The sequence below is a fragment of the Scleropages formosus genome, chromosome 10 (genome assembly GCF_900964775.1).
Source record: "Scleropages formosus chromosome 10, fSclFor1.1, whole genome shotgun sequence".
NCBI classification, from domain to species: Eukaryota; Metazoa; Chordata; class Actinopteri; order Osteoglossiformes; family Osteoglossidae; genus Scleropages; species Scleropages formosus.
In genome coordinates this window covers 3,693,048-3,706,018 of record NC_041815.1, presented here as the reverse complement: position 1 = coordinate 3,706,018, position 12,971 = coordinate 3,693,048, and the positions used below count along the sequence as shown (strand labels likewise).

The 12,971-nt window shown below is 40.6% G+C and overlaps 1 protein-coding gene across 1 annotated transcript; it reads left to right on the top strand.

Annotated features, from left to right (window-relative positions):
- The first annotated feature begins 4,874 nt into the window (after positions 1 to 4,874).
- Positions 4,875 to 12,970, top strand: LOC114911615 (protocadherin Fat 4-like). Its single transcript, XM_029255521.1, has 7 exons — positions 4,875 to 4,999; positions 6,806 to 7,064; positions 9,031 to 9,372; positions 10,222 to 11,132; positions 11,237 to 11,411; positions 12,851 to 12,918; positions 12,956 to 12,970. The coding sequence occupies exons 1-7, from the start codon at positions 4,946 to 4,948 to the stop codon at positions 12,968 to 12,970; spliced, it is 1,824 nt and encodes a 607-aa protein (XP_029111354.1). The 5' UTR covers positions 4,875 to 4,945.
- Position 12,971: the final 1 nt, after the last annotated feature.

Genomic DNA, 12,971 nt, shown 5'->3' with positions numbered 1-12,971 from the left:
CTCATTTGATGGAAAACAATTTCTTCAGTGAGACTTGTCTCCCATTATGGATGGTGGAATATCACAACTGTTCTGTCTGAGTTTGAGGGGGAGCACAGTGGTACAGCGGGTTTGTCTGGGGCCTGCTCTGTGGTGGGTCTGGGGTTCGAGTCCTGCTTGGGGTGCCTTGCGGCGGACTGGCATCCCCTCTCGGGTGTGTCCCCTCCGCCTTCAGCCTTGCACCCTGTGTTGCCAGGTTAGGCTCTGGCTCATCGCAACCCTGCTTGGGATGAGTGGTGTGTGTGTGTGTGTGTGTGTGTGTGTGTGTGTCTTGTTTAAGACAGTTCTGATTGATACTCAAAGTTGTACAGTGATCCTGAAGAAATTAATAAAGCATAATGTAACTTCCTGGGAAATAACTGTTTACTCCTTTACATTCCAAACAGTGATAAAATGCAAGTTTCCAAATGCTTTATCTTGTAGCCATTCTGTGTGTGAGTTTGAGTCTTTCATACATTGTTACTCCGCGTGTAGCAGAGGGAAGACTGCTGGCTTTAAACACAGGCTAATGCATTAAGGGAGGAAAAAGTAATTTATTATGGTAAAGAACTCATAATAGATGAGGTGATGGTACCAGGGAGGAGGTATGGTGCTGCGTACCGATGTGCGAAGACTAATATGAGCTAAATGCTGTTGAACAGAGAGATACTTTCCTTATGGGGTGCAGAAAAGAAGTATGAGGAGAATCATTAAAAATTTATTCATTTAGCTGATGCTTTTCTCCAAAGCGACTGCCGGTGAACACTATGTAGTGTTATCACCCCAGGTGACTTACAATGCTAGATACACTCCATACACCAGTGAAACACACTTTTTTATTTTCACACATTAGGGGAGATTTCAGAATCACCAATCCAACAGCGTCATGTGAACAGCATGTCTTTGGACTGTGGGAGAAAACCAGAGCACCCAGAGGAAACCCACGCAGACATGGCGGGGGGGGGCATACAAACTCCACACAGACTGAGTGGGCATCAAACCTACAGCCTCTCACATTACCCAGATTCTGTAAGACAGCAGTTTTACTTGCTGTGTTACGGAATCAATACAAATATTGTTGGGCAACTGTATACATACCATAAAGCACAGACATACTGTAAGTTGTAAAAAAAACCTCATCATTGAGGTTCTGTTACATATGTAAATATTCAAACATGGCTCAAAGTACGTTATGGATTTCAATATATGTGTTTTTGGAAAGTGATGTAAATATTTTAGCCACCACTGTTTAAGGGCTCCTCTAGGCTAGGAGTAGGGAATGAACCTTAAGTAAATGTGTGATTTGCATACTTGTAGTTGTGTAATTTGCATGTTGAAGGGACTGGGTTTGACAAGGGAGAGATGAGCTTCCCAGATTTTTGTATAGTTTTTAATATTGAGCATTCTTCAAAACTCTAAATATTTGTTTTAATAGCAGTATTACCAACATATTAGTTTTCTGGTTATTAGTTTTAATGGTTTAAAACTCTTCAGTTTTAATTTTTAAAAATGATATCATTCATGTGGAAACTGTTGCTGCTGTCAGCCAGCTTTTTCCTGCCACCGTATCCTCTGCAGGCGTCAAACGTGTCTTTAGCACATACGGACTTGTCCAGCCTAAAGTTAGCAACAGGCTTGGCACAGAAAGTGCGGCAAATCTCGTGTTTCTCTTCAAGGCCCTAAACAAGACCATTGAGCTGGATGAAACATAAGTAACCCACACTTCTAGTAAAACTGTTGGTGTCTGTGAATGAAAAACTGTATCATCATTATCCAAAAGTTGTGTTGTAATTTAACTTTTGTCATATTTTTTGAGGTTTTTAAAGCTGACTTGTGTATTAAATACTCTGATTTAATTATCATAGAGTCCTTGTTGTTATTCATTTAACTCATTTATTTTATTCAAGTACTTTGTGCTGACACACACACACACACACACACACACACACACACACACACACACACACACACATTTTCGGAACCGCTTGTCCCATACGGGGTCACGGGGAACCGGAGCCTACCCGGTAACACAGGGCGTAAGGCCGGAGGGGGAGGGGACACACCCAGGACGGTACTTTGTGCTGATAGTTTCTTGTAATTTAAAGCTGTTTTAAAGTGCTTGTAGATATTTCATCAAATAAACCTACGATGTAATGAAAAGTATATTACAAAAAACAGAAAGCTTTATTTAAATCAATGATTTAAAAAAAAAAAAGTTAATTTAAATTGGCCAACCCTGTAAAGACATTGGATGTGCTCGACAGCCTAGTGTGGTGTTATCCTTCTACAGGCAAGCTTGGTTCCATGGTCGTCCTGTGACTTGTGATAGGGTCTGTAATCGAGTCAAGTGAGCTCTTGAGCCTTGAACCATGTGGCCTGCTCACTGAGGACATTCTGACTGTGAAGAATGGAACTACCAGCTTGACATGAGTACCGTCACACCAGCCCAAAGAAGGGGGCCACGAGTGCAAAGCAGCAACATAACAAAGATGCAGTGGAAGCAGGAACATGAGGTCATCGGAAATGGCCAGTTCCCCAGGCATCGTGTCTGGTCCATTGGTTACAGAACCTGAACAGCAAAGCTGCAGGTACAGCAACCAGTTCAGTCCACATAGGTCCGCCATGAAGAGGAAACCAAGAGGTGGAGGTACTGTGGAACACCACCTGGGACAGGGTGGACAGGTGCAGGGAGCATCTGCATTTTGTGGTCCCCGCATCCCTTCCAGTTTCTGTAGCAGCAAAGACTGTAGGCTACACCCCCATCTCATGGACTGATAAGTGAGGATCACGGTATCTCTGACACGCACAAGTGGTTAATGAAAGTGAGTGAGTGTTTTTTTTTAATTTTATTTATTAAATATTATTAGTGTTAGGCACCTCACACCTTGTTACATGGACCAGACATGCCCTGGTGTGTTAGTCCAGTGTGGAATAAAAGGCATTGCTATACATCCCTTCTTATATTTAATTTGTTGTTCAGCAAATTTTAAGTACAGTATTATATAATTTTCTGGAAGGTGAAGTAAGTGTTACGGAGTAAGAAGGGAGTTAAACTTGATGCAAAAGTGGTTATATATGCAGTCTTGCAGCATGACTGATAGTGTGTTCAGTCTTCTTAGGAAGAAGTTGAGTGTGTATTTCTCTGATTGCTTAATTCTGAACCCAGCTCAGCTTGCCATCAACTCTGAGCACCATTAAACTCTTAGCGGTGCCGAAGGATTTTGCTGTTTTCTGTAAACAGAATATAAAAGATTTCCCAGCCTTTCAAAGCACTACCCAGGACTGAATGATGGAGAGCTTAAAACGGCTGAAAATAATGATGGACTATAAAAAACCACAAATTTAAGTAGCCTGACAGCTTGGTTTGGCAGCGTGGGTGTCCTTGGCTTTAAATCTGTATATGTACAGTATCTGCTCTTTATTTTAATGCTCTGGTTGACATGGATGGTGTTGTATTACACATTTAAAGCATCTATTTAAACAGAAATTTTAGTAGCAAATTTGACATAGTCTAATGTGAATCTAAGAGTTATCGCTTAAAAATGGTGTTTCTCTCACTCTTTCTCTTAGTTAATTCAACTGTGATCCAACAGGGCTTTACTGTGTAGGAGTGATTTAAAGATTTCAAGTGTGTTATGCATAACTTAATCACAGTTTAATTTTGATGTCAAAACATCACATTACTTGTATCTCAGCAATGAAAAAATACATGAGTGAGCCCTAAGGATGAAGATGCTTGTAGTGTCTCAGTGTTGATCCAAGCTGGAGTGATACTGAGCTCTGTCTGTGTGTGAATACTGTGCTCAGAAAGCCTTCAAAGGCCAACCGCTCTCTTTTCAGGCCCATTCTTCCTGGCACCTTTCAGTGAATGCCATGCTGTTGGCCTCCATTGAATGCCAATGTAAAAAAAAAAAAAAAAAAAAAACTGCCAGCCAAGAAAGCAGTAAAATGTTGAAATAAAGCATGAGCAGACCACATTAACATCAGACTGGAAAGCTCATGGCCTTGGCCATGAAAGAAAAATCAAAACAAAACAGAGCTCCCAGCATAAAAACCCTAGGCTGCAAACTTTGGAATTGACAGTGTTTTCAAAAAAAAAAAAAAAAAAAAAAACAGAAAAGCTGTGGTGACTAAGCAACCACATCTTCACAAAGAGATTTTTTTTTTCCCCCAGAGAGCCAAATGTGCAGGCAACAAAAACATTTAATATAGACACACAGGATGAATAATTATTCGTAATGCTAAATGAATTAATGGTGTCCTTACTATAATTACCTCATAACACCCATTCTGGGTAAACATTGCTACTGAAAACAAATGTTTATTTACTAACAACACGTTGTGTCCTGATTTGTGCTGTTATATGTTAGGTGGAGGTTACTGGTTCGAATCACACTCCTGCTATCAAGAGTCTAATTCTGAACTGATACAGTAAAAAATACCCTAGCTGCTGTGTCAATGAATAAAACAGTTTCGAAGTTGATTGTCTAATGCTGCAAATTAGCTTGGAGAGATGAATGTAAAATGTTGTATCTAATCTAGTTGTGTAATGGTTAGGACTGCTGCCTTTGGACCCAAAGGTCACAGGCTCGATTCCCACCTCCAGCTGTAGTACCCTAGCCTAGGCTTAGCAGGACATTACTCCAGTAATTACCCAGCTGTGGCTCCATAACGGTAAGTCGCCTAGGACAAAACGCGTCAGCAAAATGAATAAATGTAAATGACATCTGAATCTGTGAATCATTCGGCGCTGTGTTGGTGGGTCCGCAGAGCTGTGCCCTTTAGCACTGGGTCGTATCAGACCCACGGGGGTCTTCAGAGGGGCGCGTGTTCGGCGGAGGCGGAGCGCGCGCATTTCAGCCACCCGGCAAGCGAAACACTTGTGTGAGACACCGTTGCTGAAGTCGGCGATCCAAAAGCATACATAATGCGCACTCGTGGATTTAGGATTTTATATGCCATCCTTGCCTTCTACTGGCTGGTAAGTACTATTGTTATCTAATTTTTTTAACACTATCCAGAATGTTATATTCATTGTATTGAAGGGCCGAAGAAGCTCGAGCGCTGTAGCCTGTTCTTCTGTTCAGCGCCGTGCCGTGTTCCAATACCAGAAGTTAATATTAAATCAGTTCTTTCACTTAACTGTTGTTGTTTTACGTTCCTATTGTTTTTGTCCTTTAGTTATATCAGACATCGTTACGTTATGATGAGAAACAGACTTAATTCCTTTTAAATTAAGTGAAAGTGCTGAATGCGCTCTCCGAGCGCTCATTAGGCAGAACAACCACGTAGAGGCTTACAACAACTTTTGCTTTTCTTGCCCTGACGCTGTTGCACATACTAGTCCTGTATTTTCGTAAAACTGCAGTGTCTACAGACTTGGTAGTTTAAAAAAAAAAAACACTGATTTCGGTTTCTTTCATTGTCCCTGCTACAATATTATTATAAAATGGACTGGTCAGCAAAATATAATAATGATTGAGTATTTATTTATTTTTTTAAATGAGTGAGGCGTCTTCTTTACAGATGAGAGAGTTTTTATGATACTCGAGTCGTGTAGCGAGGAGTCTTTTCTGCAAGCTGGGATTTTCTTTAGTGCCCACACAGCAGGCTTGGGACAATTTGTCATTGTACTGCTGAACAATGGGTTCCTCTCCAGGGATGGGAGTAATGAAACATGCTGAAGTGTCACAGAGGTGCAGTGAAAGGGGGTGAGGAGAAACTAGAGCATCCAAAGAAAAAGACATTTCAACCGCAGGTATAATGTTGCTGCATTAAGAGTGTCAGTCACAGTGGGGTTTCTCTTCCCACTGCAGCTTTGCTTTGGTCACCTAAAACCATCCCATGCTGGGGTTGACTTAATGACTGGTACAGACTTACAAGGCTCTTTATATTTCACTCATGAGAATGATTTATGCCAAGCAGGCATGTTCCTTTTTCGCTATGTTTATAACTATTGGAAATTATGTTATAGTTGTATGAATCTGGTGTATTTGAGTGACAAAAAGTATGCAGACTGCCAGCATGCATCCATGATGTCATTTCTGTGCAGCTTTGGAAGCATTTTACATTTATTAATTTAGCTGGACTCTTTTTTTCAAAGCCACTGACAATGTTAAGGTGCTTGCAACTTTTTACCCCCTTATAAAGCTGGGTAATTTATGGTAAGTACCATGCTTAAGGGCAGATGACATTTGTAATGGCAGCCTTCAGAGGCAAAGGATGAAGCTCTGACCAATATGCTAGCAACTGCCTCATAGCTGACCAAGTTTACACATGCACTTCTGCTTGCCATTGAAATTTTTTTTAGTTTACACAATTGCAATAAAAATTTATTACATGTATGGAGGGGGCGCAGTGGTGCGGTGGGTTGGACCGGGTCCTGCTCTCCAGTGAGTCTGGGGTTCGAGTCCCACTTGGGGTGCCTTGCAGTGGACTGGTGTCCCATCCTGGGTGTGTCCCCTCCCCCTCCGGCCTTACACCCTGTGTTGCCGGGTAGACTCCGGTTCCTCGCGACCCCGTATGGGACAAGCGGTTCAGAAAGTGTGCGTGTGTGTGTGTGTGTGTGTGTGTGTGTGTACATGTATGGAGGTACCTACACTGAGGATAAAGGATGTCTAGATCTTGGTAATTTATTTGGTTGCTAACAGACATTATGATGTTTTATAATTAGCCATCATATCAGGAGAGGAAAAAGACTAGTGGACCTCTCTGAACATTTGACCATGTGTACAGACCTGTTTACATTCTTTGGCTTATTTCCTTTTTTTTTTAATTGATCTAGCAGGATTCAAATGCCATTGTGAGTTATGCTGCCGTAATGAATATCACTGAATCTGCTAGCCATGTCGACCATCATTCTAAGGGATCGCGTTTCCCTATGGAGAGAAGCAAGTGGCCCGCTGGGTCTTCCCTCCATCCAAACATCTCTGGAGACGTGCTGGGTGCACAAATTGTTAGCATACACCGTCGGAGCAGACACCTTGCTCCCCTGGTTTTTTCCAAGTCTGTATACTCATTTAAAGTCAGAGAAGACACACCTCCAGGTAAGCAACAGCAAAGAAGATTGCGCCCTGCTTCTTTGCAGGATCTTTATTTCTTTTTTTCTAATACAGCCTGTTTTTAGTGCATCTAGGCCAAGTGTGGGCTATAAATAATAAGTCATGTGTTTTGATTCAATGTTATCTTATTGATCCTGGTGTACATTAATTGCTCCCTGAAAATTAACAGTAGGTCTATGGAGTGCATAGCCTTTGGTTGAGTAACATATCCCTGAATTAAGGAGCAGATGCAGATTTGGTCAGATCTGTCAAATCTGTCAGATTTTGTGTTTATACACTATTGCAGTTTTATTATTATGAAGTTATGTCTGTAGTGAAAGAAACCATTGAACTGGAGATGTCCATTTTTTTTTTAATTTTTTTATTTTAATGCTGTGTTTACAGCATATTGGAGTAATTGTACACATAACATCTTAAAAGACTACTGGTATCAGTCTCCTAGCCAGAAACCTGATAATCTGGGACCATAAATGGATCCTAATTTTCACCAGTTTGTGACCTTTGACACCATCTGCCATGCTTTTGGTATTATGCACAACAACAAGCATCCCCTTAAACCTAAAATTCGATATAAGATTGTACTGATATTCATACGAAGCTGTTCTGGGAAAATGAAAAGCTTTTTGTATTTTAGTCATGATCAGAAGTGTTTTGTATACGAGACATTGACCATCCAAGTAGCTCAAGTGGAGGAATTCGGGGAGATTCCAGCTTCAGACAAATTTTGCAACACATTTTGTGAATGTGAATGTTGTTATTTTGTGAACATTTATTTATATTAGACTGCTGTGATGAAGACAGTAATGTTAAGAGTTTAAATCATGGGCTATTTGATATGTTGATATGTTGATGTGGCATCAGGTCATTTTGGACCAGAGAAGATTTTTGATTATTTATGTGTAGTTGATTGATCCAGATGATACTGTGACACTGGGGCTGGGAAGAGGCTATCTTGAGGTTTCAATTTTCAAACAAGATGGACCTACTTCTGTGTGGTCAACATGTCTTCTGCTACCCTGAAGTTGGCACAGTCAAGGAGCTGGAGGTCTCAGTCTGCAGATCACTGACAAGGGAAAGAAAGAGCTGAAAACCTGTCCTTTAGCTGCTGAGACAGTCTGAGAAGGCAAGGTACAAAAAACATGTGTGGCTCTCTCTCCTGTATGAGTATCAAAGGGATTGGATGAAGGGAGCAGGTTGTGGTTATGTGTGATAGCAGAAGGTTGGAGATTTCGGTTTCCGACAGAGGATTAAATGCAGAGAATACAACTTTGAAGGGAGGTCCAGCGTCATCGGGGCAGGTGGATGCCAAGAACTTGTCCGTGATGTAGTTGACTTTGTCTCTGAAAGACAATGTGAAATCATCAGCAAGAGAAGAAGGAGGTGGAAGGTAAGGAGGGTGGAGTAAGGATGGCAAGGTGGCGAATAGTTTGTGTGGTGTGTTAATTGCAGACTACAGTTTGTTGTTGAAGAGGATGCTTTTAGCTGAAGAAACAGCAGAGTGGAAGGTCACTAGGAGATCCTTGTAAGCTTTTAGGTTCATCAGAGTCTTTGATTTCTGCCATTCTCTCTGCAGCACAGATTTTTGCGCTGTTGGCACGTAGTACGTGATTTGGATGTGAATTTGAATTGAACCCATTCTGTGTGAGTTTCCATGTTGGTGTGGATTTTCTCCAGGTGCTCTGGTTTCCTCCCATAGTTAAGAGATGTGTTTCAGTAAACTGGCACCTCTCAATTGGCCATAGTGAGTGAGTATGTATGTGCTTTCCCTTTGATGGGCTGATGTCCAGTCCAGTGTGTACCCTGCTTCATGATGAATGCTTCCAAGATAGGCATTGTACCACCATTACTCTGAACTAGCACAAACAGCTTTTTATAGTCAGTAAATAAGCGAGTAAATACAAAGGAAAAAATGTAAACTGCTCTAAATGTTTTTAATTCCTTCTGTTAACAGGTTCATTATTGGGGAACATAAAGGCTCTGTATGCTGAAGACTGGTCTGTTGTGTACTCTGTGTTGGAGGATGATGGGAATGGCCTGTTCATACTGAACCCGTACTCTGGAGAGTTCTCTCTGACCCGTTCCGTGGACTATGAATCAGAACAGTACTACATGCTCACAGTGGGACTACACAGTGGTGAAGTTCTGCCCAGTAGGGTCAGAGTGTATTTCAACATTGTGGATGTCAACGATAACCCACCAGTCTTCGATCCTGACATGTACTACACATCAGTGTTGGAGAACACCCCTGTGGGTGCTTGTATCCTCATTCTCAATGTGTCAGATGAAGACAGTGGTCAGTATAAACAGTAATAGTTTGCTAACATTTTTAGATAGGCAGCCAAACTGGTTGTACCCTAATGTTACTGTACTGTAAAACTTGCTCACCATCTGTGAGACAGTGTCTCGTGCTATCTTCATCTGCCAAGGATTAAACGGCACAAAATCCCTATGTCTAATTGAGAATGAAAGCTAATGAATGAAAGCTGTAAATGAGCATTGTCATTCCCACTGTGCACTAGACCGTTAACATTCCTGATTGACATTTGTTTATGCTTCATCCTGGTTCGGTTGCCAAGAGTGTTTATTTTTCCTGCCTACACAGCTAAAAGCATGCTCCATTCACTGCTGGGTAAAACTCAGCTTGTGAGAAGTGCATATGGCTTCTAGCTCTTCGGAACTGAACATCTGTGCAAGCTAACTGTTGCAGGTTAATCATTATGAAAAAATTAACATTTCCAGATCCAGATACTTAGCCCCACCAAATAAGCCGGGGGAATGCATGCTAGTTCTACTAATGATCATTAAGTCTTTCACACATTCCTTGCAGTCATTCAAAGAACAGCCCATTTCACAGGTATTAAAGAAGAAAAGGTGAATATAAGTTGAATGAAGCTGTTTTCCTCTTTACTAACACCACTCCTCACTGACATGATGAGTGTTTTCTTTTGCTACAGTTATCTAGGATTAAAAGCAATTTTTTAAAACATGGCACCATGTAATGTGTTAAAACATTTCAACTTTGAATGTGTTAATATATTTAATGATGATTTTATCTTTATTGCAGCTGCCTATTTATTTTTCTGACAATCTTATTTCTGTTGTCTCCTTTGTGTCCATGATTGTGGTTCATTGCATTTAACAGGTGTGAATGCAGAACTTAGCTGGACAGTCCTTGCAGGAAATGAAGATATCAAATTTAAAGTGACACCCAGTGGTGCTATTTGCCTGCAAGGAGAGCTGGACAAAGAGAGAGTCTCATCATATGCCCTGACCATCCAGGTGAGTGACTGCGCCCTGTCTGTGAACTCACGTCTGACCAGCAGTGCCTATGTTACAATCCACATTGAAGATGTGAACGACAATGCTCCATACTTTTTGTCAGCTGAGACAGTCCATATTTCTGAGGACACTTTGCCTCACACCATGGTCATGGTTGTACAAGCTATGGATCGAGACTCTGGATCCAATGGACATATCACATATGAGCTGGAAAACCCATCTAGCAATGTACTCAGTATTAATAGTACAAGTGGGACAGTGTATCTGGAAAAACCTCTGGACAGGGAAAATACTGACATGTTTGTGGTTCTTCTTACGGCAAGAGATAAAGGAACGCCTCAGTTGTCCACCTTCATGAATTTAACAGTGGTTGTTGATGATGCTAATGACAATAATCCAGCCTTCTCTAGGACCTTCTACAATGTGACAGTAAGAGAGGATTTACCAAGGGGGATGAGTCTACTTCGAGTCCAGGCCTTTGACCCTGATATGGGACCCAATGGACAGGTGCGGTACTGGCTCTCTGAAGGTAAATTCCAGGTGGACCCAGTATGTGGGGTCATCTCGTTGATAGACAGGTTGGACCGTGAGAGGAGCAGCTCTCATATGCTCACTGTGGTTGCCATGGACCAGGGAGATGCTAAGAGGTCTTCCACAGCCTTCATTAATGTCACTGTGACTGACATCAATGACTGTACTCCTCTTTTTTCACCACCATTGGTGAGAATTCATGTGATGGAGAATGTAGACAACTTCCCTCAAATCATTCATCAGGTAATATCACTGCTTTGAGAATAATGGACTGCACTTGTGCAATCCAGAAAAGTGCCTCTTTCACATTGTAGAATTACTTATTGGTTAATGCCTGTGTTTTCCAGATGTCTGTTATTGACCAAGACCTTGGTGTGAATAGCCAGCTGGTATTCTCTATTGACAGAGGAAATGAGGATGACATATTCATGCTCTCTCCTAATGGCACGCTCCATATTCTTCAGAGTTTGGACAGGGAGAAGAAGAGTCAGTATACACTCCATGTAATTTCTGTTGACTCAGGTGATGCTCTCGTACCATCTCATCTTACTTTATGTGTTGTGATAGAGACTATTCAAACGATAAGTACTGTATATCATGTGGAAAAGTTTTCTTTTAGCATGCCTCCAGATTGCTATTTTTATCTTTTTTGATTGTATTAAATAAATGCTGTCCTCTTAGAGTATATTATTTTCCAAAGTGTTAACGTTAAGTTACATATACTGTACCTGTTAAATACAGCCTGATAAGTTTTATAAACAGCATGGTGACAATCACAGGAGCACAATACTATTTTCTATTTTCAGCACCCTCCTCATGTGGCTCTGTACCAAGATATTGGTGAAATTTGTACAGGTTTCTCTAAGGATTCACTGACTATACTGTATTTATGTAATATGAATTAATGTAAATTTCTATGTTTCTTCAAAGCTATGCTCTCATACAATTTTTAAAGTCTATAGGTCATTTTACTGTTTAAAATACATTTTTAATCACGATCTGACTGCATTAACTGAGCAGAAGTTAACACTGCTAAAACCAGAAGTGGCTTTGGCAAAACTACAACTGCATGCCTTTTTGGATTAGTATGGATTAGTATGCTTACCAGTGTGGTGCAGTTTTCACCCATCCGTTTTGGCAAAATGTCATGTGGTATGTTTTTTGTGGGATTTATTATTTTAATTAAAATGTTCCCTGCAGCATGCTGCATACATTTCAACTACTTCAGAAAAATTAGTATTATTTGCTTGCACTGTAACTCAGATAAGACATAGTACGGTCTAGTGCAATACCAAATTTAGCATTGCGCTTATGTTTCTTTCTGATATTTGAACACATGGACAGGAGTGCCTTGTGAAATGCAAGGCTTATTTTATCAAGGAGGTCTGTGTGAAAGCAACCATTAAATTAGAATTTTGCTCCAAGCTATAAGGTACTGTATATGGGATCACCCATACCCAATGAATGTGTAGCTATTCCTTGCAGTGTTTCCAGCTCTGTTCATTAATTGAAATGCTCAGCAGCTATCCTAAGTGAGCCAGCTATGCTCCAAAGCCATGTCAGAAGGACAGGGACATTCTTCACATATTTCCTTTAAATTGTCTATTTCACTTCTCATTTAAATTTTCATTTCATGAGAATTTGCAATTCCTGTGCAATTCTCTAATAATGCAAATAATAATTATTACAATTTTTTTAAAATTATTTTTCCTTTTAGAGGAGTATTCAGCAACAGTGGTGAACTTACTTGGTGCCGTACAAATTAGAGTTATAGAGTTAAAAATAAAATATGAGCTTTAGTCTTTTTATGTTTGTAAGAATTCCCAAGCCAGAGGGTTTCGCTTTTTATCATGAAAATCAAGCACATTAGCATGTTATCAACATAGGCAATATAATAATTCTGGCCCAGTATGTCATGTTTTTGTAACTCGTTTATTCATTTTTATTTTATTTTTTTTCAGGCATACCACCTTTAACAGGGACTGGAACCATACTTATTATGGTGGATGATCTCAATGACAATCACCCAGTATTCACTGAGGACATGTTTATTGCTCCTGTGAAAGAAGATGTCCCTGTAGG

Excerpts from the sequence above, each read along its gene's own strand:
- LOC114911615 (XM_029255521.1), top strand. The coding sequence starts at position 4,946 with ATGCGCACTCGTGGATTTAGGATTTTATATGCCATCCTTGCCTTCTAC. Across the intron at positions 11,133-11,236 it reads TCCCTCAAATCATTCATCAG|ATGTCTGTTATTGACCAAGA; the intron begins GTAATATCACTG and ends TGTGTTTTCCAG. Across the intron at positions 11,412-12,850 it reads TGTAATTTCTGTTGACTCAG|GCATACCACCTTTAACAGGG; the intron begins GTGATGCTCTCG and ends ATTTTTTTTCAG.